We start from the raw sequence: 26,719 nt of genomic DNA, 5'->3' as shown, positions 1-26,719 counted from the left end.
GAAGCTGTTGTGTATGTCCGCGATCTTGTTGTGGAAGTATGAAGCGAGGGAGTTGCAGAGGTCTTGCGATGGGGTGATGTCGTTTCCTGCGCTGGGGTTGGATAGCTCTTTCACGATGTTGAAGAGTTCCTTGCAGTTGTGTGCGTTGTTGTCCAGCCGGTCCTTGAATGCAGTTTTCTTGGCGGCGCGGATCAGCTGGGGGTGCTTCCGGGTGGCCAGCTTGAAGGTGGTCCTGTTGTCCGGTGTGGGTTCCCTTCTCCAGACTTTCGAGGGCTCGGCAGTTCTTCTTGGAGCTCTTGAGTTAGTCGGTGAACCACGGGGCTTTCTTGCTGCCGGGTCTGCTGGGCGGGGTCCTCAGCGGGGCGAGCTCGTCCGCGCAGATGCTGATCCACTTCGTGAGGTTGTCGGCGGCCTGGCTGGGGTTCGCTGAGCTGGCAGGAGGGTGCTGGCGCAGGGAGGTGGCGAGCTGGTCTGCTGTGATCTTGTTCCAGCTTCTGCGGGCGGCCTGTTGCTGGTGGTGGTGGGTCGTCGTTCTCTTGAAGGTGAAGTGGACGCAGCTGTGGTCTGTCCATTGAAGCTCTGTGGCGTGGCTGAAGTCGATGTCTGTGCTGGAAGAGAAGACTGCGTCGAGTGTGTGTCCGGCGAGGTGGGTGGGGGTGGACACCAGCTGCTTGAGTCCAAGATTGGCGAGGTTGTCGAGCAGGGTGCTGGTGTTGCGGTCGTTGTTGTTCTCCAGGTGGAAGTTGAGGTCCCCCATGAGGATGTAGTCAGCGGAGGGGAGGGCATGCGGGCTGACGAAGTCGGCGATGTCCTCGCTGAATTGTGTGCGTGGTCCCGGGGGTCGGTAGATCAGGGTGCCTATGAGGGTGGTGTTCGGGTCGGTGTGGATCTGGAAATGCAGGTGTTCCGCAGTGGTCAGGGAGTTGTCGGTGCTGGTCGTGAGACGGATGGTGTTCCTGTGGATGATGGCGATGCCTCCTCCCATCTGGTTGGCGTTGCGGTCCCTCCGGATGATCTTGTAGCCCTCTGGGATAGCGATGGCGATGTCGGGAGCTGAAGAGGCGTTCATCCAGGTCTCTGTGTGGAAGGCAACGTCAGGGGCTGTGGCGTCTAGGAGGTTCCAGAGTTCGATGGCGTGTCTGTGGACGGAGCGGGTGTTGAGCAGGATGCACTTGAGGTGGGTGCTGCTGGAGTTCGACTTGGCGGGTGCTGGTGCGAGGCAGGTCCGGATGCAGGTGAATTTGCAGGCATGGCAGCTGAAGGGTCCGTGGGTGCGTCGTGGTGTGGCTTGGTGGCATTCTGGGAGTCGGCCGGTGTTGAGTGCGGTGAGGGAGGCGGCGGAGTACGTCAGGCGGGTCGGTCGGGGTCTTCGGGGGGCAGGGGTCCTGGCGCTGGTCGCGATCCGGTCGCGGACGGGCGCAGACGGGCTTACCTTTGGCGCGCCTTCGGCGCACCCGCTGCGCGTGACCGCTGCACGTTCGCACGGTCTCCATATAAGGCGAAGTGCGCGGGTGGGCGGAGCAGCTGGGAGGCGGGAGCGGGGAGGGTACAGAAGAGAAAAAGGGGCGGGGTAATCGGCGGTGGCGGGAAGCGGGGAGGGAGAGCGGGGGGCGGCGAGGTAGGCGGGCAAACAGGAAGGAAAAATGTTAACACGGGCACAAATTACAAAGTACAATGATACAAGCACAAATGGATGGCAAAAACAAGAACAAATAATATAAGAAGCAAGGCAGCCGGCAGCCGAGCACGGACAACGCCGCTCGGAGGAGGGGGCGTGGTCAGCGGCAGCGAGGCAGGCGGCAGGTTCTGTGTTCGTTGTCTCTGAAATACCCATCAGACGGATGTTGTTTCTTCAAGACCGTGCCTCCAAATCTTCAGCTTTAGCAGCGAGGTCCGCCAGTTGTTTATCCATCCTCACCTGCTTCGTGTCCATCTGAACATGTGCATCTTCTGCCTCGGATATATGGCGTTTGGCCATATCCAACCTCTTCGTATGTCTGTCCATGCGTTCCGACATTCTGTCGACATGGTACGTGAGAGAGTCAATCTTACTATCTAGATTGGTCAACGCTGCTTGTATCGTGGTGAACATTGCCTGCACGTCGCCATTAGTAACTCCACTTGCTGCACTCTTGACATCTGCGATAGCGGTTCTTCAGAGCTCCAATCCGGGGGTTTCTTATTATGTTCAAAAGTTATTTTCGGTTGGATCCCGTCAGGTTTGCCCATCGTTGGTCTTGGTTTGTAGTGCAAAGGTTATAGATCTTTGTGGTATAGTCAAGTGTTGGCTCGCTCGCCCTTCTTAGCAGCTGCGGTGGGGGAGACCAGCTGTGTTCTTGACTTCCGGCGCGCTTTCTCTGGCTTGTCTGGTTGCACATGTGAGATTCTGTCCCTACTGTATTTCTGTCGATGGGTGCTTCCCATCAAACCCCGCACCACGTATCGCACCAGATCGGTCCCCAGCAGTTTCCCTGTCCGCCTCTCAGCTGCTGCCTTATGCCTCCACTTGCTCCCAGTGCACTGCCAGGTGGGTAAATGCCACAGCCATTAGGGGGGCCCTCCACTTCCAGGGCCGCCCAAGCCTCACTTTCCTTCATCACCGGATCTAAGACGGACCTCACTCAGCCACAATCTGTCCCCTCTCGAACAGGCAGAGCCTCACGGGGCCTGCAGCGTGTGCGCCGTAATTCTGGAAAGTGGGCTGCTGTCCAACCATGCAGCAGAAGCTCGGCACTGCCCGAAACCTCAGAGTCTCCCGCCTCACTGCCAATCCGGGGGGCTTCGGTCGCAGCGGTCTCCAAGCCGGTCAGAGTCCGCCTGACGTGCCGTGCGTCTCAGCCTCACCTTACACAACAGGCCGCTGTTTAAGTTTCGGTTTCACCCTGACAGGCCTCCCGGGTCACAGCACCTCTTCAAGCTATTTCAAAGGCCCAGATTGGTCCAACACAGCCAGGTGCAGGTACGGATGGTCAGCTTTATCAATCCCCACCAGGGCCTAGCATTTTGGTTTCTATATTGCAGGATTATTGTGTTTATTTCCTTTCGGGCATCTGTGAGGAGCTCGCATAAGTTGCGGCCATCTCCCCCCCAAGATGAGAACAAGTTACTGTGTATTAGAGAGCGAGTGGAGTCACTCTGGAATCCTTAACCACACAAGATGGCACCCCAGTGACCTATAAAGTTTTATCCTGGGATGTTCGGTGGGAGGCACACCATGACCAAGAGACATACGGTAACACGCCTGAAAAGTAAAGAAAGGGCTGGACTACAGTGCAGATGGAGAGGCCTGGTCTATAATACAACCTACCAGGCCTATACTAGGAAGTATTAGTGTGGATATCCCCAGGATTTCCCTCCCAGTGTAGAGGAACCCTTATTGACCCATCGGGCAGGTTTGTGGTGCTGACTGGTCGACTGGAAGGACGACAGATAGCCTTAATGTATATGCACCAAACACCGACCAAGGGTTGTTTTTCATGGATTTTTAGAATCTTTACCCCTTATTTGACCTACTCAATCGTCATGTGTGGGGACTATAATTGTTTGTTGGACTCAGTGTCCAACTGCTCCAACCCCCCCGTTGAGAGAATACCCCCTGCCACCCACTACGAGGCTGGCTCGTGTGTTTTCGGACTAGCAGACAGAACGGGGACTCCTTGACACCTGGCACTTGCAACACCCATAGGAACAAGACTATGCCTTTTATCACTACCTTATTTACACGTGCGCTTAGATGCATATCTCTGTACTCCGGACGTACACAGTACACATCATCGGATATCTCTCTAGAACCGTGTCAGAACATAGAACATAATCCAGTTTTATTTAACCTGAGATGGAGGGCGGTATTTACCCTGAATCCCAAGATTTAAACTAAAGCTGGAGTCCTTGGAGGACCAGGCCTTTCGGTCCTCAGTAGGTTATAGCATCAGACAGTATTTCAAAGAAAATGCCGGCAGGGTCTTGTCCCCTCAGGTGGAGTGGGATGCTGTCGAGACAGTGCTCAGGGGGCAGTGTATTGCAGCATCGATGGACGTGTGATGCATGTTGCTAACAGAAGTGCTATTGGCTGAAGATGCTTGAGAATAATTGAACAGCGTAGGCCAGGACACCCAGAAGTGCAATCAGAACTGCTGGTGGCCAAGGAACCAGTTGCAGAGAAGGTAGAAAAATTGTGATGCTTTTATTAGAAGGCCTATATGACTAGGGCGCATACAGAGAGAGACTAACCCTGCTTAGCGAGGGATCAGCTATAGTGGAGATTGAGACTGACCAGTGCACCAGGGTCTACTGGCATGCAGACAATCCCAAGTTATACACTAACTACTCACCACCACAGACTGGCCCACAGACAGATGCTTTTCTGGCACCATTGAAGTTCCCAACCTTAGCTCCTGAGGAAGCAGAGGAGCTAGATGGGGAGATCACTCTATCGGAGGTCCGACAGTTATAAAAGGTATGGCTCTGGACAAAACACCAGGGGCGGATGTATTCCCAGTGAAATTCTACACTGCTTTCAGAGACTACTTGGTTCCCACACTCGTCGAACTTTATAAGGCAGCTAGAGACAAGGGCCTTATGTCATCATCCACCCGGAAAGCCCATGTAGTGCCCCTGCTCATACCTGGGATAGCAGCTCATGACAAAGGCAAATCCACCGTTGTATATGCTGAATATAGGCTAGAGGATCCTTACCCGGATTCTTGCCACTAGGCTTCTCCCACGCATGCCTTGACTCATACACTCCAACCAAGAATGATTTACACCTGGTCACAATACAGAAATTAAATAAAGAGACTCCTATGAGTTTAGAGACGGATACTTATGATTGAGAGGAAGTGGCCATTTTCACTGTGGATATAGAGATTGCCTTTGATGATCTAGAATTGCCATTTCTCTACGTAGTTGTGGAGCGCTTTGGTCCAGGCCACAAATCTCTGCCCCAGGCCAAACTGTTAGGGTTCACTATTTCTGAAAGAGGTCAGGTGGGTCACGGAACCAGACAGGGGTGCCCTTTGACGCCTCTGTTCGTCCTAGCAATAGAGCTACTAGCATGCAATGTCCAGACCGTGAATGCTTGGAGGGGAGAGGGGTTGATAGAGATCAAAGGATAAATCCATTATATTGCTCTATATGCAGACGACATCCTGATCTTTTTAAGGAACACTACTATGTTGCTAGAGGGTGCTTGAGGGCTGCCAGAGAAATTAGTCTTGCTCGCGGGAATGTGAGTAAATAGTCAGAAATCACTCTTATTCACCACACCAGCAAATTGTGACCACCCTCCCCAAGGGACCTGGTGCTGTTACAATAGGAACCCTGATGCATGCACTACCTAGGGGTACAAATCTTTCACAACCCAACTGACCTACTCACGCGGAACGTTGCGAAAGTGATACGAACTCTCAAGAGGGAAATGGAATTCTGGACTGCATTTCCTCTTTTAGTTGTGGGCCAATTTGCCTGGTTGTAAATGGTCGCACTCCCCCAACTTATTTTATTTACGGTGTTGCCTGTGTGGATTCCTCAAGTGATATTTAAAGAGCTCGATCCCTCATGATAGCATTTATCGGAGGCTCGGGCCACAGGAGAGTGGCTCTGGTCACTCTGGCAGCCCCCGAATTTAAATCACATTACTTGGCGGCACAGCTCCAATAGTTGACGCAGTGGGTGGCGGGTAGACTAACACTTGGGAGTGAGATGGGTTCTTTTGTCCATGACCTCCACCACCTACTTAGGATACTACTACAGCTTAGATGCCCTACTGAGGTAGCTACCACAGAATTTAAGAGTGATGTGTCGCTGTTGAGTCTGCTGCTTGCAGAAAACACACATGAAAATACCCCAGAAGAGACTGGCAAGGACTGACAGAATGGGCGGATGTGGGAGTGACCATGTTGGGCAACCAGTTCCAAGCAGAGGTACTCCTTGTACTGGAGGACTTCCATTCGGGACACTTCCTACTCTATGGCACTGTAAAATCAGCAATGCGTAAACACGGATAAGCGGGCCTGACTGTACCTCCCCACCATAACAGCTGTCACTACATGATCACGCCAACACAGACCTTCAAGGCAGTTACTTGCCTATATAGGGCAAACAGAGGACATATTGTGCTGCCTCAGTACCCTCTAGACACGCTGGGAGGAGGGCCTAGGGAACAACGTACCCATGAAGGACTGGGCTAGCATACTGGAGAGGGTCCTAAGGTATGGAGAAATGCCGGCTTTAAGCTAAAAGTGTGTATCTTGCATGGCTTATCTCACTCATGGGCGAGTGAATCAACACTTTAATACGACCAATGCGAGATGACCATGGTGTAGCAGGGAGAAATTCATGCACATGTTTAGGTATTACCCAATATAACTGTATATTGGCAGAAGAACACTACAATGCTAACGGAGAGGGAGGTCCTAAACACCCCAGAAAACTGCTTATTGCATTGGTTTACGCACGCTGCTCAAACTAAAGCTACAAGCAGGTTTCAGGACCTAGTTTTTAGGTTGAGCATTCAAGACATTTTGTATATACTTTAATATATACTCATATGTGTATATGCGTTGTGGGCTCTGGAGATCAGCCCTGGGACTAGTCTGCTTCGACTTAGGGGCATTTTGTTCTGTTCAACTGCCTCTATTTAACTGTCTAGATAGAAAACGACCAGCAGAGGTCAGTAAAATACTAGAATCACTTTAGCATTCTCCTTTCAAATCTTGTATTTTTAGGGATATGACCAACAAAGGCCCCGATTTTATATTAAAAACAGAGCTTGGGACTATACCATTTCCCACTAAAAGGCAATGTGCTGCGTAGCTAAATACATATAAGGTCCCAAAGGAGAGGCCGCTTGCACTGCAAATGCTGGTTATACTTGCAAATCGAGAAATTACACGAAACTGAAAGACACCAGAGGGATCAAGAGTAGTGGTATGGCAAGCAGAACAGGAAATAGGGGCAGGAAAAGCTATTCTCAAGCACGAACCGAATTACTAAAGGAGACTAGTCTATTCTGTCCCCACTTCAGTCTAGGCCTCCTTCCCCCTTCTTTGGGAATGTCAGCAACACCTTTCCACTGTCTACAAAACAGACTCACATCCATCTTGTGTGCAGAAATAGACCAGGGACTTCCAAAAATGGAATCCACATGCCTCCATTACTCTGGTCTCACATATTTACACACTATACATGTTTCACAGAGTACACATACACACAAATAAAAAATAATTTTGGGAGGTTAGCGCTAGGGTCTACAGAAGCAGAACTTTCCATGAGGGAACCTGGCGACCTCCATTTTAGTGACAAGTTAAAAGGTCTGGTCACAACTATGGATTAATCAATACATTTGGGAGAAACCTTCATAACTAAATTCTATGTCAGGACCAGAGGCTCAGATTATGCCTTCTCCCTTTACTTTATTTTTACAGCAGCACATTTTGAAACCATTAAAAACTGCTACTCTCATGAACACTCAGGAGTAGAACAAAGTCATAATAGTCCATGAACGCTGTCCATTAACCAGCCTCCACTATGTCCCTCCTCAGTACTTCCTCTTCCTTCGCTGCTCAGAAGCAAGATAAGTCACTATTATTCTCTGCTTGTGGGGAATGTTAGTACGGCTTGTGTTTTATTTGCTCGAGTTTTGTGCATGTTGGAGATTTGTAGAGGGTTGTCAAATGTTGCGGTCTTTACTTTTCAGATCCCAGAGTCGTGACTCTGCCTATTGCGATGGACGTCTCCCACAGCGCGGGGCGCTGTGGTCTCTCTCCCGGGCAGCGTGTACCAGCACTGATCATAGAGTGCTGATGAGACCTGCCTGGTCAGGAGCCTTGCTTTCCCCGGTCTCCCGAGTGACCGGAGAAAGTTGGATTCTGTTTTTCACCGCTCTTCGGCTACGCCCCGATCGGGGTCTGTATCTTTCTCAGCGTGTGATGCCCTGCAGGGTTGTATTGGTGGCGGCTGCGCCACGGGAACACTTTCTCGGGGGATGACGGCCCGGTCTTAATTTAAGGCCCTAAGTGCCTCCACGGCTCTGCCCGCATAATTGTGAGCCTCCGGTTCACCCACAGTAGTCTGGGCTGCCTCGCAGCCACAATTTGCTCACACCTGCTGCGTGATCCTTCACACCAGTGTTCCTGGTATTTTCTTGAGGCACAGCCTGCTGGTTACAAGGGGCCATTATTTAAGTATAATGCAGGACCAGGATCTTTACTGGGGGAAGGGGGAATTTGTCCTACCTGCCCTGGGATTCCATATACAGGGTCGTAAACCAGGCCTTCGAACCTCTTGAACTTCGCCTCTCGTCACAAATTGCACGGGAGTGCGCCAATGGAAGAAGCCGCCCGCAAACTCTCCGGAGACTCCTAATGGTCCGCGAGGGAAGGTCTCCTGCCCGCCAAGAAGCACCCTGGCGAAGGAGTCGACACAGACGCTTTCGCGTGCCTGAATCTGACCTTTTTAGCGCAGGTTCCCGTCAGAGTCAGCAGCAACCCAGGTTGACGCCCAGACTACGCCCCGACCCTCAGGATACCAGGGACTCTCCTGGGGATACCGATGAGGATGATGCGGGCCCTTCTAGACCCTGGATCCCCTCCCCTGCCCCAGGTGGTAGTTCTGATATGCTGCACCCGGATGATAGAGGCCATCCTAGGTCTACCAACTGAGTCCCAGCAGATAAGGTTGCGAAGTATGTGGCAGGCAGTTTTCGCAAGCCAATGGAAAATGAGGCTCGCAACAGTCTCTGGGCGGAGTGCCCTTGTCTTCAGAATAAGATCGCCCCCCCCCCTCCCCCGGACCCCAAGATGGCGACAAATTCGTCAAAGACCCTAAGAAGGGTATTGACAGGTTCTGGCGTTCATGCCAGGACAAGCTCATCGATGCCGTTGGGCCGGTTACCAAAATCCTACATATGGCAGGGTAGGCCAAGACATCTGGGTCCTTAATTGACCCAGAGTGCTTTCTGGCTGGGCGCATCAGGCTACTGTGTTCCTGGGGAACGCCAACTGCGCCCTCTCCAAGGAGAGACGCTGGTCGCTCTTGATCAAGGTGGACCCTAAATTGGGGGACCTTGCCTCTTTGGAGGCGGATGCGGTTGCCCAAGGAGGCCTTTTAGGCTATCCCTTCGTGCGAGAGTTGGGCATATCCATAGCCACGTTCATGTCGCTGGACAAGGGTGTTCAACCCTCAGGTTTTCCAAGGGCAGGCCGCAGCAAGGGCCGCGCGACCGGACGCTCAAACTATCACAACCCTGAAAGGGGGAAAGGCTCCGGATGCGGGCAGTATCAGGATGGGTCCCGATTTAACACCTTCAACCCCACCAGAGGACAGAAGTTCCGGGGTCGTGGAGGTTTCAAGGGAGAATCCAATAACCTTGGAAAAGGTGAGTGTGCTACCTGTGGCACGCTTGCGAGTGGGTGGTCGTTTAGCGCAGTTTCTCCCAGCATGGGTCTCTCGCTCACGAGCGACCCTTGTGTGCTGCAGACGGTTCAGGAGTTCCATGGCCGTCCTCGGCAGTTGTCCCGGCCTTGCCCCATCTCTTTCTCGCAGCGCGATGCGGAGCCGGTAGGTGAAGAGATCTCAGCTCTCCTCCAAAAATGAGCTATCTGTTGCGCACAGGAGCACCCCCAAGGTTTTCTCAGCAATCTGTTGCTGGTCAACAAGCCCGACGGGGGCCGCAGTGGGTGGTGTATCGCTATTTCAAAAAGGGGGGGATCCACCTCCTCGGGACGTACTGAGGCCTTGTGAATGATTGGTCCGATTGGATCGGAAAGACGCGTACCTCTCAATCCTGATTTCTTTCCCCCGCACCGCCACTTCCTTCAGTTCGCTTGGGATGGTCAGGTGTTCGAGTTTACCACTCTGTCTTTCGGTCTTTCCTCAGCGCATTGGTGCTTCACCAAGGTTTTTCGACCGGCAGTGGAATTCCTCAGGGCATTCGTATGATCGTCTACCTGGACGACATGCTTCTGATGGCTCAATGCCCCCAGACCCTCTCCAGTCAACTTCAGGTGGCGGTCAACCTGCTTCAAAGGCTGGGGTTTGTAATCTACAAGAAGAAATCTCTCCTGTCCCCAGTGCAGAACGCTACGTTCCTCTGTTTCACTATAGATTCCATTTTGTAGACTGAGCCGGCCAGCCAGGAAAATGGCAAAGATCAGGCACAAGTTCCGCCAAATGTTGGCTAAATCCCATACCTCACTGCGTCAGCTGGCCTGCTTAGTTGGGCTTCTCTCGTCTTTGATGCAAGCCATCTTTCCGGGTCCTCTGCACTACCGGGCTTTGCAGCAGCTCAAAGCACACCACCTCCAGAGAGGTCTGACTTCTTCCCAGTCTGTTCCTCACTCGGCAGAGGTGAAGGAGGAGGTGATGTGGTGGCTCACCCACATAGAGGCGTGGAATGGGTGTGCGATCTTCGGGTAGGCCCCAGATATTGTGATAAAGTCAGATGGCAGTCGAACAGGCTGGGGAGCCAGATGCGGGGATTTTTAACGGTGGTACCTGGTCAGTACCGGAGCACTCGTTGTACATCAATTGCCTCAATCTCCTGCCGTTCTCATTCACGGTGCAATGTTGGACCAATAACATTTTGGAGCTCATTCAGCGCGAGGTGCTATGGCCTCTTAAGCGTTTGCACTCGGAGCATTGTTAGACCTCATGTGTGCGGCCGACTGGTCCTTGGATTCAACCATCAAGACGTTCTATTTTAAGGCAGTACTGGAAGTGGCTCAGCTGGTGGTGGATAAGCTTTGAACTGGCATAATCTGAGTCTCCGGTCCAAACATAGAATAGGAATTTGGCTAGCTCTAGTACTGATAAGTTCCAATTATATTAAGGACATGGAGGCGAGGATTATCCCTCCCGGCGTCTGGTGAACCCGTGGACCCTCCTCCTTCTGGAGTAAGTATTGCTCTTTAGGGGATATCTTTTTTTGCTGAAATGTCAGTCATTGTGTGGTTATGGTTGTGGTTGTTGCGTAACCCCTTATGCGGGTCAGTAATGTCTCTTCAGTTGCCTCTTTTACCTGATTTTGGACTTGGTTCTAATATGACCTGTTCTTTGCAGGGAAGGATGGGTCCAAGCAGGAGGCGTGATGTTCCGATGGAGGCTGTTCGCGCGAAGTAAGAGGAAGTACCGAGGAGGGACCAAGCGAGGCCGGTTAATGGATAGCGTCGATGGACTGTTATGACTTTGTTTGTTCTACTCCTGAGTTCATGGGAGTAGTAGTTTTTAATGGTTTTGACATTTCCTGCCGTAAAAATAAAGCTTCTGTGTCCTTAATAGAATTGGAACTCAACAGTACTAGAGGTAGGCAAAATCCTATTATCGCAGATTAATTTTACATGATCAAAGTGGCAGGGACAGAATGTTAAAATTAAGGAAGCTGGATCTCTTATGGATTCACAAATTATGGACTGTAGAAAGAAAGATGAATGTGGATGAGGAGTTGCAAGTAAATTTCCAATACTATTATAACATAAATCTCTAAAACTAGAAGATTATGGTTCCACTAAATGTAAGTTTCAGCCGAAGAACCATTATACATGAAAGACAGAAATCTGCACTCTAAATTATAAAGAAGAGAAACTGGTGATGAATAAAAAATTTAAATATTTGTACAGAAACTGTTTATACTTCAAATTATCAGTCCTTAACTTTGGACTTATTAACATACTAAAGTAAATTATGATCAACTGAATTCTGAGTAAGACCTGGATGAATATCTCTTTTGAAAGAGTGGTCTATGATTTGAAATTATAGTACGAGAATAAGTTGGGAATCTGATAAGTTTGGTCACGTCACAACCAGCAATAGTTAATAGTTCATTACATTTGATTTGTGATTAGTCGCATATCTGCTTTTGAACATAGATGTACGAGTTCTTACAATTCCCACATTGTCTAAAATACTAAGTCCGAATTTTGGTCTACATATATTACCTCAGCCAAGGAAAAGCTTAAAATTGTATAGATTGAGCACAGACGAGCTACTTACAAGTTGCAGGGCAGCTACCAGCAACTCGAGCTTGGTCTAGGCACCAAGCCAAGGAGCTACTGAAAAGTTAAAGGTTGGGCCTACGGTTTTGATACCCATCTGTATTTGCTCCAAGCAAATAACAAATCATCTCAACATTCTTTGTGTGTTATTTGCAGAGTCACACTGTTTCGGAATTTCTGACCCCACGCCATTTCTTGGAGTAAGCCTTGATTGCTCAACTACCCTATTGTATGAGTCAAGTGATAATTCACTCATTCAGTGTATGTGAAATAGTGCTGTGGCCACAGGACACCAGTGATAAACAACAATTACCCTCACTGTTATTGCCTAGTAACCACAGACTACAACATGAACCCCACACAAAGATGGCGCTCACCTGCCTCCATAATCCACCAGGTTAATGTGTAAAGAAAGAAACCGGTAAAAACTTCGATCTGAGTATCAGTAACTAAGAAATGAACATTATAATACTCTATACTACGGTAAACATAGGGGCTCAGGCATGGAAAATGTCTGGAGGAACCTAATCTGTAGTCTGTGCAAAAGCAAAACAGCAAAAACTCCAAATCATTTCAGGTTAATTTCTTTCATAACACACAGGCTCTTTCTGGCGTGAGCATTACTCATGTTCTTTCAATAAACTGTTCTGAATCGCACTTGTTTAAATCAAACTCCAAGAGGCAACCAAATAAATCAACGTACCTCTTTCTCAACAAATTGTTTTTGCTAAACCATTTAATTTGAATGAACAATTCTGTCACTGAATAGAATTCTGCAAAAGACATCCTTGGTACAACTGGACAAGTCAATATCAACAGCCAAGTTTGGACACAAAAGTACATATTGTAAATATGACTTTACCACCACTAGAATGTTCTTAAGACAAAACTAAATATTTGATAAAATAATAAGTTGTATGTTGTTCCCCGCTGCCCAGTTAGTCTTTTTATTTTTTAAAGGCTATTACCTCAAATTCTATAAAATGATTTTATTACCATCAGTTACTCATTCAGAAATGCCAAGTTCTCAGTTAAGGCAAAAATAAATTCATAAAAAAGGAACTGGGGTGAATTAGCTACATACCATCAGTTGATTCGACTAATATAGTGGATAATCTTACTACTAAAAAATGAAATGAGGTTGAAAATTGTGGGTGGGTAATGGCTACAAATATTTATTCATTACAATAAATATATGCAGAGCTCAAACAAATAAATGCAAACAAATGGGAGCAGACCACTGTAATAAAGCTTCTCTGTTTAGGCATGAAATTAGTTATCTAAGAAAGCGATGTAAACTATTTAGTTCTTTAAAAAAAGAAAATATATATATATATATACACACCTTGTTCACAGCAGCCATGATGATGGTGATCGGTCTGAAAACATTTGTCCCTCAACGGAATTTTCTGCGTGCCGGGCCTATTTTCTTCCAGCTCTGGCTCATTTTCTCCGTTTTGCTGAGAAAAAAATAAAGTTACCAACAATAACTAATTAAGACTACCACACATTACTTAAGATGCAACTCGAACTCTACACCTTGATGTACATTTAGCAATAACAAAAGGCGAAATGGGCACATTGTGGAGGACAAGGCAACAACAAATATTTTTAAATCTTTCCAAATACCTGATTGCGCAAAAAGCGTTTTTTACGAAGATTACTGCATGTTTTGTCCATAATTATGGCAACAAAACAGCACTTTTAGAAGTGCTCGGACAAATTCTGAAAGAAAGGAAAACAGCATTAGCATCATGGAGTGATAGTTTGAGCATTTTCTACACAACTGAATTAGTACATAAAAATCATGTATGTATAAACGTTCACTAATATAATCCATCAGGCTGGGTAGCTAAGGGATGGATGACTGACTACCTAATACTTTGGAGTTGGAGTCTATTTTTCTCTTGAAAACACTAATGTTTGTAATTTACTAACTGAAGTCATCTTATGAATTTGTAAAATTAACCCTTGAATCGTGTGTTTGCAAACGTATGTTTTATAGGTGCCTGTTCCAGGTACGTAAATTAAAAACTAAGATAACTCCCTTATCAGAGAATGGAAGGAACATCCTCCGAGTGAGCTACCAGCCTTTACTCACACAGCTGCAATTTATCCATAATACAAAAGAGTGAACCAGTAGTTCAAGTGTCTGGTGTAAATGAGAGGAAGCAAATGTGGGTTAAGTTCTTGGTCTGGTAAACCATCAAGTGAAGGCAATTGAGTGTTTTGGGAGAAGAATTGCATAGCATTAGACACCATTGGTTGGAAACACAAGGAATGCTGCTCAAGGTTTCTTTATTGGGGGGGACCGAATGTCAACTTGCTGGACTGTTTACTTCAACCGAGCTGCAAATACATTTCTTTGCCAGAGCTTCTTAAAGCTTCTGTGAATGTGCTATTCAAATGATGAAAAGAAATTAACTGAATCCATAGATGAAAGACTGGCAATATAACACTCCAAGATATGTGAGGGTAATTTGACTAATTCCTGGTTTTATTTAATGCAACACTAATACAGCTAATACCAGCACTAAAAACACACCTGCTACAAGCCCACACAATACTGATCACTTCTACCAAACAAAGTGCCACCATCAGCAAAGGCCACTCACTAAACTGTCTACTAATAAATGCTCGATCCCTCTCTAAAAACAAGCATCACATCGTAGACCTTCTCACCGATGCAAAACCAGACATACTATTCATAACCAAATCATGGTTGGGAGAAGATATGGCTCCAGTCCTGCATGAAGCCATTCCTCTAGGCTATCAAATAATCACCCAAAATCGTTTAGCCAAAAAAGGAGGTGGTCTAGCTGTTGTATTCAGGCAAACAATACATATCACTAAAATTGACATCTCCATGAATAATTGTGAGGCTCTTCTAACAAGATGCAATCCTACATCTTCCTCCTGTAACTTCCTGCTCCTTTACAGACCTCCACCTAGCAAGGCAACATTCCCAGATGCACTTCTAGACACAGTTTCAAACCTGATAACAATACACTCCAACCTATGCGTTCTGGGTGACCTTAACATTTGGTTTGATAAACCCAATATGATCCATACAAAAACTATAATCAATGGCCTAGACGCATTGAACCTGCATCAGACTGTCCACAATCCGACATACACCGCTGGACATAGCCTAGATGTCATTTTTGCTAATACTGAACTAGTTATCACTCAAACTATAACTCCAGTCACATGGTCAGACCACCACTTGCTTGCCTTCCAACATAAAACAACGCTAAGCGACTCACCTAAAACTACCTTACATCCAGCCACCTATCGGCTGTGGAATAAATTAATTTGGAACACTTGGAAACACAACTAACATCCAGTACAAATCTGGAAACCATAAATTCTGGTTAAAATCTATATGAGTGGCTACAGGAAGCTTTTGACATCCTGATACCACTCAAAACCATACAACAGAACAAAAGAAAAAAAGTGCCTTGGAGAAACAGAAATAAAAGACATAAAACAAATTAGAAAGCTGCAACGTACCTGGCTCAAAACAAAAGCCAAACAATACTAACTTCACCTACAGAAAATTTACAGATTATACAAGTCTGCTATCAAAAAAAAGCTAAGAAAAGGTACTATTCAAACAGAATTCAAAACGCTAAATGTGCAAGAATTCTATAAAATACTCAATGAATTTCTCAAACCAAAATTGCTTAGAAGGAACGCTTCCGGTTACTCAAGATCTCACAGACAAAGTGGCAAATCATTACACGGACAAAGCAGACATGTTGGAATTGTACATTTAACAGAAACCAAGCACCATCAGTAACCCTTGTACAAAACAACAATCCAAGAATGCTCTAATCAAGCCTCTTCGTTCCTTCCAACACATTTCACACAATGAATTTATGGACCTGGTCAAAGAAAGCAGGCCTGCCGGCAGCCTTTCTGACCCCTGTCCGTCACAAACTTTCAAGACTATTCTTTTAACAACCTCTGCTGCCACTCCAGTAAGAAGAATCATCAAAGATTCATTAACTACTAGAATATTTCCAGAAGAACTCAAAAAGTCATACATACTCCCTTTACTGAAGAAAACAAACTTGGACCCGCTGAACCCTGACAACTACAGACCCATTACAAATGGACCGTTCCTGGGCAAACTGATAGAAAGAGCAGCGTTCGCCCAGATGTCACAATTCATTGAAGAGAATGACATACTTTCAGACTTCCAAACAGGATTCCATCCGGGAAGAGGCACTGAATCTGCCCTCCTTGCCATCTGGGATGACCTAAAGAATACAGTTGACTGCAACGGGGTTGCTGCGCTACTCCTCTTGGACCTCTCAGCTGCCTTTGACATGGTTAACCATGACACTCAAACAAAGACTTTATGAAGCCGGCATAGAGGGAATTGCTCTAGACTGGATCGCGTCCTACCTTCGAAACAGAACTAATGTCATCCATACCCCACCTTTCTGGTCCAAACCGTACTCCACAAAAGCAGGGGTCCCTCAAGGTTCTATCATCTCGCCTATGCTTTTCAACATCTACATGAAGTCATTACCAGTACTGATTAATACATTTCACCTTACGTGCTATAACTATGCAGATGACATGCAAATACTCCTTCAACTGGAATGCCCCAAAGACATTGGAAAATCACCAATTTTCAGCTGTCTCAGAGCCGTGGATCAGTGGATGACCTGGAGCCATCTCAAACTGAATGCTTCAAAAACTGAAATACTCACGTGTTGCGATTGGAAACATTACAACCCGCTTGCCGCATGGCCGGATGAACTGGGATCACTGCCTAAAGTATCGAAGGAAGTAAAAAAACTCGGAATGGCCACGGACTCCAAGCTGTTGATGAATGCCCAAGTGGATAAACTAGCAAGATCAAGCTTTGCTACTATAAAAACGCTGCAACGAGTTTTCCCTCCTTTGGGATTTCCACACAAGGTCCAAGCTATCATCTCCCTTGTTCTGTCCAAACTCGATTACACCAATAGCATCAACCACGGATCACCTTGAACGACCATGAAAAGACTAAAACTGATTCAGAACTTGGCTGCCAGACTACTCTTGCATATCAAACCGCGAGACCACATCTCCCCTGCTTTGAAAGCCCTGAATTGGTTACCAGTTGCCAGAAGATCCACTTTCAAGCTGCTTTGTATCACCCACAAAGCAATACATGGAATGGGACCACTCTTCATCAGGAATAAAATCACCAGACACATTCAACAAAGGAACCTCTGCTCTAAAGGTGCATCTCACCTCAAAATCTCACCATACAAGAAACAAGCATTTATAATACAACGGTCTCGCCTTTGCTAAATTTAGAGCTATTTGCATTGTAAATGATTTTTATACATGTGTTGGTTTTGAAAACAGATAAATAAATGGAATTGTCATTTACAATGCCAATAGCTTAATGTCTTGCAAATGCGAGACCTTTTGCATTTGCACACACACACACACACAGAGCACCACACACACAGAGCGCCACACACACAGAGCGCCACACACACAGAGCGCCACACACACACACACAGAGCGCCACACACACACACAGAGCGCCACACACACACAGAGCGCCACACACACACACAGAGCGCCACACACACACACAGAGCGCCACACACACACACAGAGCGCCACACACAGAGCGCCACACACACAGAGCGCCACACACACAGAGCGCCACACACACAGAGCGCCACACACACAGAGCGCCACACACACAGAGCGCCACACACACAGAGCGCCACACACACAGAGCGCCACACACACAGAGCGCCACACACACAGAGCGCCACACACACACTTTCTCTTGATGCCAACCAGAACTTGAGAGGCGGTGGGCCACAGGCTTATACCCTCTTTCTGCCCTGTCCACGGTTCAATACCGGACTCCTGCAGGAGCAGTGCTTACATGAGTGGAGTTTCATCCCTTTGCTTAGCGCTAGGGTGGTATTTATAGTGCTCTGTGTCTTCCTGTTGTGAGGGCATGATGGTGTTGATGTGAAAGGCTCGCTGCCTTGATCTTCCTCTGGGCACTCAAGGACAGAAACTCAGGACTAGGTGTCAGTTAGGCAAATAGGATTCCAGAGAGGACAGTTCTTCCTCTTCGATGCTCAGCGCATCCTGTTCACTGAAGACGTTGGCATCTAGTAGGATTACTATTGCTGCATTTACGTGTACATCTAAGTTCTTTCCTTTTGGTACCTCCAAGTCTTTGCACCGAAAGGCGAGCACACCTCATGAGAGATCTTGTTGCAGTCATGAAGAGGATATGTTTGCAAATGTCATCTCGTCTGCCCACAGATATTTCGTGCTGCATCTTAGATAAAATAAGAAGGGTATGCATTCTATCACCCCGTTCTTTCTCGCATTCTCCAAACGAGCTCCATGGAGATCGAAAAAAAGACTCCAGAGACAGGGACCGGATGGTTAGCTGCCTGGTTGTTGAGAAAAAGTGGTCGGTACAAGTGCAAAGGTGACCCTATTTGGAAATACTTGAGCAGGGATTGTAATTTGAGTCTACGGTCTTAAAGACTGGAACAGGTGAGGAACGAGTCCATCTCTGAGCTGCTGCTCAACACATCCAAAGCAGATGGTGAGAATGAAAAAAAAAAAATCTACGGTGGAGTCAGAGCCCATGTGCAGGTAAGCTAACGAAGGAGTCAAGTCAAAAACATGTTATGTCACTGCCCAACTCTAGATAGCAGGAGTATGCAGAGCATGTGCATCTACAGCCACACAAATAGTTTTATCCGGTGTGGAGTAAGAAGAGTCCCCTAAACACCCTTCGTTCATGCCATCCTCTGCTATTCCCCACAACAAAAGACCTAGATCCTATGTGTAAGGGCTTGCTCCACAAAAACTACACTAATTCCTTCTTCATGGGAGATACATTATTTTGCCATCAGCGGAACAAAGACTTACAGTCTTTACAAATTCACATCCTGCATTAGTTTATAAACAGGTCAAAATGCAAAGCTCCATAGAAAAATTTGGAAAAGGAGTACCACATTATTTTTTTAAATTAGTTGTTGGAAAAATGCTACATAAAACAGAAGTTGTATCTTACATTTGAAAGACGAAGATACTTTGATACATAGTCTCCACTCAAACAAAGCAGACTTAAGTGGTTGCTTCACACTGCCAGTAGGCATAATTCACTCTTCCTCTGTACAAAGTTAGTACAGGAAGACACTGTAAAGGTTACTGAAACTTGTATTTATGCAGTATCTTGAAAGGGGCCATGCTTACAATTCAACCACTTTCTTTTTCGTACAAAATGCAGTATTAGATAGTTCCTCTACAAACTTTAGGATTTTTCGACAATCTTATCCTATGATCCACTTTTTACCATTTAACTCCTTACAGTCTTCCAAGTCTATACTCTTTGCTCGCCTAAAGCAGACTTTTCCACTTCTCTATCTGCCTGCTCTACACAGGCTGTCTGCTCTGCTCATAGAAAAACATTTACATTGCAGGAGGGTGAAGCAGCGGTATCCTTGATAAGGTTATTGGAAAAGCCAGGTCTTCAACTTCTTGCAGAAGACGAGAAGCGATGAGGAGGCTGATGTAGCAAAGGCAGTTCAATGCTTTGGGAGATATACAAGAGAAGGCACAGCATCAAGCTGCAGCCACTTACTGGCACGGCTACCCTGCGGATGCAGGGTAGCCGTGCCAGTAAGAGTCTAGCTAAGCTGAGGTGCCTGGGAGGTGTGTAGAAGTGTATGTGACTTAAGGTAGGCCGGGCCAGTGTTGTGTGGTGCCTTTTATGTGTGTGTAAGCAGTATGAACGGTTGCGTTTGTAGGTTGGGAGCCATTGCTGTTCCCTGAAATGGGTCATGAGAGTGCTCAAATTACTTTCATATATTTCACTATACTAATACACCACTAATCCTTTGTGTTCCGGAGTAGAGAGGTACTCACCAATAAAAATTGCTAAAACACCCCATCAGGGGTAACGCACTACACAAAGGCAAACTTTTTTCCGTCTGCTATCCTTCTGAATCCAAATAACTGACTAACCTATCCACCACTCACATTACTTCCATATTTCACTATACTAATTCAACACTAATCCTTTATGGGTTCTGGAGTAGCCTGCTACTCGACGAAAAAACACTTTGAAGCCTCGTATAGGGAAGAACAATTGTTACTTACCTGTAAACAGGTGGTTCTCCAGTATTGGTGTCTTTCATAGATTCACATGCTTGAATATTCCCCGTCGTCGAAGTGGGAGTCCCACGGTAAATAAAATAGCAATAATGCTAATAATATATATATATATATATAAATATATAAAGTATCATATAAGTAGCAAAAACTGATAAAATATGTACTGAAAACCTTTACAAAAGGTTATTACATAGGAATGCATTAGAGAGAAAAAACTCATTTGTAACATATCAGTGTCATTATGTTAGTCCAAACTGCAGCCAATCAGGCTCAAGCACCCTCTAGAACCTTCTCCTCAGAAGCTCAAGCCCTCAGATTTTCGTAGCACTAGTAATAATAGCGCATGAGGAGAAAAGAGCCTCTGAGGGGAGGATGGGTGGGTCGCATGTGAATCTATGAAAGACACCAATACTGGAGAACCACCTGTTTACAGGTAAGTAACAATTGTTCTTCTCCAGTATTAGGGGTGTCTTTCATAGATTCACATGCTTGAATAGAATAGATAGCAGTAACCTCCTGGAGATGAGATTGCAATATTTCCAAACAATAGAAGAACAATATATATAGCATAAAAGCAAGGCAATCTCAAGAATGGAGGAGGGAAAGAGGCTCACCTTATTTGAAAAGATGACGAAGCACTGCTTGCCCCACTGCGGTGTCCGCCTCGTTGACAGCATCCAAACAATAATGTCTGGTAAAGGTGTGCCTGCTGGACCATGTCGCTGCACGACAAATCTGGTGTAGAGGCACTCCGGCAAACAATGCGATGGACGACGCCATCGCTCTCGTAGAATGTGCTCTCACTGGAGTAGGTAAAGGCCTGCCAGCCTGCTGATGGCAAAACGATATGGCTGAAGAGAGCCATCGTGTTATAGTCTGTTTAGTCACTGAGTGTCCTTTGCGCAGTAGTCCATATGCTAAGAATAGCTGATTGGATTTACGAAAAGGGGCTGTCCTAGAAATGTAGAATTTCAGACACCGTTTGATGTCTAAGGAATGTAGTCGCTGTTCCGCAGGGGATTTAGGATCCGGGAAAAAAGTCTTTAAGAAAACTGGCTCGTTCAAATGGAAGTCAGAAGGCACTTTTGGAAGAAAAGAAGGATTGGTACAAAGTGACACTCCATCAGGTTTGAACTGCAAATATGGAGGTTTGATGGTGCAAGCGTGCAAGTCACTTACACGACGAGACGAAGTTAAAGCTAAAAGCAAAGCCACTTTCCAGGTCAGAAACTTGAGGTTTGAACGATGAATTGGCTCAAATGGAGGTTTCATAAGTTGTGATAACACCACGTTGAGGTGCCAAGCTGGAGGAGGGCGCCTTAACGGAGGGAACTTCCTGAAAAGTCCTTTAAAGAACTGTCTGATGATTCTGGATGAACAGAGAGACGTAGAGCCGTCATGACGGTAGCGTGAGATGGCCGCCAAAAAGACTCTCAATGTGGCATGTGAAAGACCAAACTGAGCAAGACTTAAGAAGAACGGTAACAGTTGTTCTGGAGTGGAACTGATAGGATGTACGTTGGATGCTGCGCACCAATGACAGAAGCGCTTCCACTTTAACCTATATGTTTTGATTGTTGATGGAGCTCTAGCTGACGCTAGAATGTCTCTACAGTCCTGAGGTATACTTAAAGAGGCAAACTCCATGAATTCAGGTTCCAAGCCCACAATTGAAGCGTTGACGGATCTGGGTGACACACTTGTCCGCCGTCCATAGTCAGAAGATCCGGACGTGGATGGAGGCGAATTGGTTTGCATTGGGACATCAGAAGGAGTTCTGAAAACCACGCCTGTCTGGGCCAACGTGGGGCGATTAAGATCAAGCGGCAGGGTTGCCTGCGCATCTTCCATAACGTCCTTGGTACCAGTGGGAGTGGTGGAAACGCATATGCAAATAGGCCGGTCCAATCCATGAGTAGGGCATTGCCGCTGGATTCCGGATGTGGATGCCAACTGGCAAAAGCCTGGCATTTTCGATTCACTGGCGTTGCAAATAGGTCGATCTTGGGATGACCCCATTGGTGGAACACGAGGTCCAGAGTCGACTGGAGTAACTCCCATTCGTGAGTGGATGACGCAGACCTGCTTAGGGAATCTGCTAGTATGTTTGACGCTCCCGGCAAATGGACTGCTGTCAAAGAAATGTGGTGACGAAGTGCCCATTCCCAAATCCTCTGGGCAAGACAAGACAGGGGCTGAGATTTCGTGCCTCCCTGTTTGTTCATGTAGTGCATGCTGGTGGTGTTGTCTGTTTGAACCAGCACCGATTCTCCGTGCACCACCGGTAAGAAGGCCTTCAGCGCTAGGAAGATCGCCAGCAATTCCAGCCTGTTGATATGCCAGGTTTTCTGAGTCGCCGTCCACTTTCCTTTGATGGAAAGATCCAGGATATGGGCTCCCCATCCGTCCATGGACGCATCCGTGGTCAATGTCAGATCTGGAGTCTGGATAAGGAAAGAGACCCCTTGGTTCAGATTGGTCCGTCGCTCCCATCAGAGTAGACTGTTCTTCATGCCAGCTGTGACTGTCACCTGGTCGTTGAACGACCCCGACACCTGTCGCCATTGTAGGTCCAATTCCTCCTGAATAGGACGGGTACGTAACCTGCAATTCGGGATCAGTGCGATACAAGATGATGCCATCCCCAGAAATGACTTTAACATTCGCACTGAAACTGACTTTCTTGATCTGATGGTGGAGACCAGATAAACTATCTTCAGTCTCCGCTCGGGGGAGATGAACGCTTTTGACACGTCCGTGTCTATAACAGCTCCGAGGAATGTCCTGCTTCGTAGAGGAGTGAAATGTGACTTCTTTACATTGATGGTCAACCCTAGGGAATTGAAGAGGGTGAGACACAAGCGTGTGTCGTGATGCAGCTGACTTGCGGATTGGGATTTCAACAGACAATCGTCCAAGTAAGGAAATATCTGGACTCCCTGAAGACGCAGGTAAGCCATGACCGGAGCCAGAACCTTAGTGAACACACGGGGAGCTGATCTGAGGCCAAACGGTAGGACCTTGAATTGATAGTGGTTGCGTCCTACTTTGAATCTCAAGTATTTTCGATGTTGAGGAATGATTGGTACATGAAAATAGGCGTCTTGCAGGTCTATTGTAGTCAAAAAATCGCCGCTGCAGAGAAACCGCAAGACTTCTGACAATGTTAGCATGCGGAAGGACTGTTGTTTCAGGAAGAGGTTGAGATACCTCAAATCCATAATGGGACGCCACTCCCCCGTCTTCTTTAGAATGAGGAAGAACCTTGAATAGAAGCCTTTCTCCCGCTGTGATAGAGGAACCACTTCGACTGCACCCTTTGTTAGTAATAGTTGAACTTGATGTTGTAGTTCTTCGAGATGGGGAGGTGGCGGACCCGAAGGCGGAGATGGAGGAGGAAACTCTGTGAATTCCAAGGCGTGACCCTTGCGCACAATGTCCAACACCCATTGGTCCGATGTTATTTGAGACCACTGGGAGTAGAACTGCGAGATTCGACCTCCAACATCCTGCTGAACTGGCAAGTCATTGTCGTTTGTTGGTGTTGTTGGCACCTCTATAATTGGACTTCCCTCTATAGGGTCTGGATTGTCGTTGGCGAGCAGATTGTGGATTCGAGTACCGTTGGTTTCCTTGATTGTACTGGCGGTACTGAGACTGTCCTCCTCTGGTAAAATTGGACGAGGTGCCCCGCCCCCGTGCAGCACGAAAGGGCTGTTTCTTAAATTGTAATGACCCAAGCGACTTCGCTGTGTCGGTATCCTTCTTTATGGTTTCCAAAGAAGCATCGATTTGGGAACCGAACAAAGATTCGCCATCATACGGCATGTCAATTATCATTGACTGGACCTCTTGCCTGAAAGAAGTAGACTTTAACCATCCCTGGCGTCGGAGCGCCGCCGCACTGGCAAGGATACGGAATGCAGTATTCGCCACATCTACAGCACAGTCTATAATCTCCTCCGAAGCCCTTTGACCATCTTGAAGGACCTGGAGCGCTTCCACTTTCGATGACTCAGGAAGTTGCGCAAGAAAGATGGACATGTCTGACCACATTTGTCGGTCGAAACGACCCAAAATTGCAAGAGCATTCGCAGCACGGGCTGAAGTTGAAGCCATGGACGAAAATTTCTTTCCGATTGCATCCAATCGGCGTCCCTCTCTATCGGGAGGGGAAGTGACAGGCGCTGTAGGATTACGTGCACGACGTTGTGCTGCTTGAGTCACAACTGAATCTGGCTTTGGGTGAGAGAGCAGACAAGCAGGTGAGCCAGTTGGAGCCTTGTACTTCTTCTCCAATCTAGGTATCTGGGCCGGCAAGGAGTTAGGAGCCTTCATAATCTTTTGCCCTTCCTTCCAAATAAATTCAATAATTGGTATTGTATGCACCTGTTTATACGGCTGATTTTTGAAATCATACAGAAAACAGTCTTCATCACGTTGGACCCTTGTCAACTTGAAGCGGTCCGCCGCCTTGTCCATAAGTTTATGAAAACTAGCAATGTCCACAGGAGGTGAATCACTTGAAGGGCCCTGTTGCGGCGAAGGTGTTTGCACTCGATAATTATCAAACTCCGCCAAATAAGGATCCTGCTCACCCTCTGAGTCCTGACACACCTCTCCTTCCTCTCTCTCTGGCTCTGAGTCAGTGTCAGTAAGTGGATTAGTAGACAGGGGAGCACTCAAATGTACTGACGGAGCCGACTGTCTTGGAGGAGTATGTAGTGGTTGATGCGAAAGTGTTACATCAGTAGACTCATGAACTGGAGTACCCTGAGGGGTAGGTGGAAAACGTCTGTTATAATCGTCCAACATATGTTGGAGGTTAGAAAAAAGTGTCATTGGAATAGACGTCATAGGGATTTGCACGCATTGGCCTTCGTGCTCATCTACCTGCTCAACTTCTTCTTCCTCTTCTTCTTCAGAAGAAGTGTCCTGGCATTTAATGATTAAATCTGATGGACTCCGGGCATCCCCATAAACAGTGTCATCTGGAACTGACTCAGTCTCATGATCAGACACGAACAACTGAAGTGGTGGTTGTAGAGCAGGGGATTGAAGGTGGAAAGCGGAATCTTCCTCTTTATTGAATGAGGACTGTACAGTAGAAACTGAAGTGTCCATGGCCACCAAAGGCATGTTGGCATAGGAAGAAGAACTGGAAGTTGCTGTCGCCGTAGACGGTAAGTCTCTAGGCGCCTCCGTGGACGTAGAAGGCTTAGGCCCTACTGTCGCTGGTTTGCTCATCGACGAGCCCGTCGATGACGCTGTCGTCGACGATGCAGTAAACGTCGTCTGGGCCGTCGACGGTGACTGTATTGCAGGCGGCATCCTAGACATCGAAGGTGCCTTCGTCGACGGTGCCTTCGTCGACGGTACCTTCGTCGACGGTACCTTCGTCGAAGGTACCTTCGTCGACGGAATCTTCGTCGAAGGTACCTTCGTCGACGGAATCTTCGTCGAAGGTACCTTCGTCGACGGAATCTTCGTCGAAGGTACCTTCGTCGACGGAATCTTCGTCGATGGAATCTTCGTCGACGGAATCTTCGTCGTTCTCGTCGACGAGGCCTTCGTCGACGATGGGATTGACGATGGGTTCTTCATCGACGATGGCTTCTTCGTCGACGATATGATGGGGATCGTCGACGAGATTGAAGAAACAGAGGCTCTCGTCGACGAGAGAGCCGTCGTCGAGATTCTCGTCGACGATGACGACGCCGATGTCATCGTGACTGTAGTCGTAGACGAGGCCACAGCAGCCAATCTCGTCGTCGGAGTGGTCGTCGACGGGCCCGTCGACGACCGCGCTGTGAGAAGTGTAACCACTTTAATAGAAGCTGGAAACGACGCCTGAGAGTCAGATCTCGTGGGCGTAGTTACAACAGGCACAGAAGCAGTAGGTGGAACTGCAGCCACAGTCAAAGCCAGCTTTCTTTTCTTCAGGAAAGGAGATGGCAACTCCTGAACACTGCCACGCTTAGAAGCCACAGAAGAAGGAGCTGACTGAAGGCTTTCTGCGTCAGAAACAACAGCGTCCTTATCTTGAAGGCGCTTAAGCCATAATAGGAGGCGACCCTCCCTGTCCTTAAGGGTTTTAGGATTGAAAGTTCTACATAACCTACAATCAACCACTTTGTGATCAGGATACAAGCAATAAATGCACTTGTCATGAGGGTCTTTCTCAAATAAACGTAATTTCCCACAGGAGGAACAAGGTCTAAATAAAGACTGCTTACTTGACATCTTTGTGAAAAAACTGAGAAGAGTAGATAAGTTGAAAAAACTGAGCAGAGCTCAGGGAGACTCCCTTCACACGACGTGCGGTAGAAAATCTGAGGGCTTGAGCTTCTGAGGAGAAGGTTCTAGAGGGTGCTTGAGCCTGATTGGCTGCAGTTTGGACTAACATAATGACACTGATATGTTACAAATGAGTTTTTTCTCTCTAATGCATTCCTATGTAATAACCTTTGTAAAGGTTTTCAGTACATATTTTATCAGTTTTTGCTACTTATATGATACTTTATATATATATATATATATATATATATATATATATA

General features: G+C 47.1%; 1 protein-coding gene across 3 annotated transcripts in view; it reads right to left on the bottom strand.

Annotated features, from left to right (window-relative positions):
* ZNF800 (zinc finger protein 800) overlaps nucleotides 1-26,719 on the bottom strand; it is a 154,361-nt gene that overhangs the window by 92,760 nt on the left and 34,882 nt on the right. For all 3 annotated transcript variants that reach the window (XM_086967407.1, XM_086967406.1, XM_086967411.1), the window contains exons 2-3: nucleotides 13,620-13,715; nucleotides 13,336-13,450 (exon numbers count right to left, since the gene is read on the bottom strand). In XM_086967407.1, coding sequence (XP_086823533.1) covers nucleotides 13,336-13,450; nucleotides 13,620-13,670 — 166 coding nt within the window. In that variant the 5' untranslated portion in view covers nucleotides 13,671-13,715. The remainder of the gene's footprint in view (nucleotides 1-13,335; nucleotides 13,451-13,619; nucleotides 13,716-26,719) is intronic.

This window comes from Lissotriton vulgaris, chromosome 1_1 (genome assembly GCF_964263255.1).
Source record: "Lissotriton vulgaris chromosome 1_1, aLisVul1.2, whole genome shotgun sequence".
NCBI classification, from domain to species: Eukaryota; Metazoa; Chordata; class Amphibia; order Caudata; family Salamandridae; genus Lissotriton; species Lissotriton vulgaris.
This window is presented reverse-complemented; position numbering and strand designations above follow the sequence as displayed.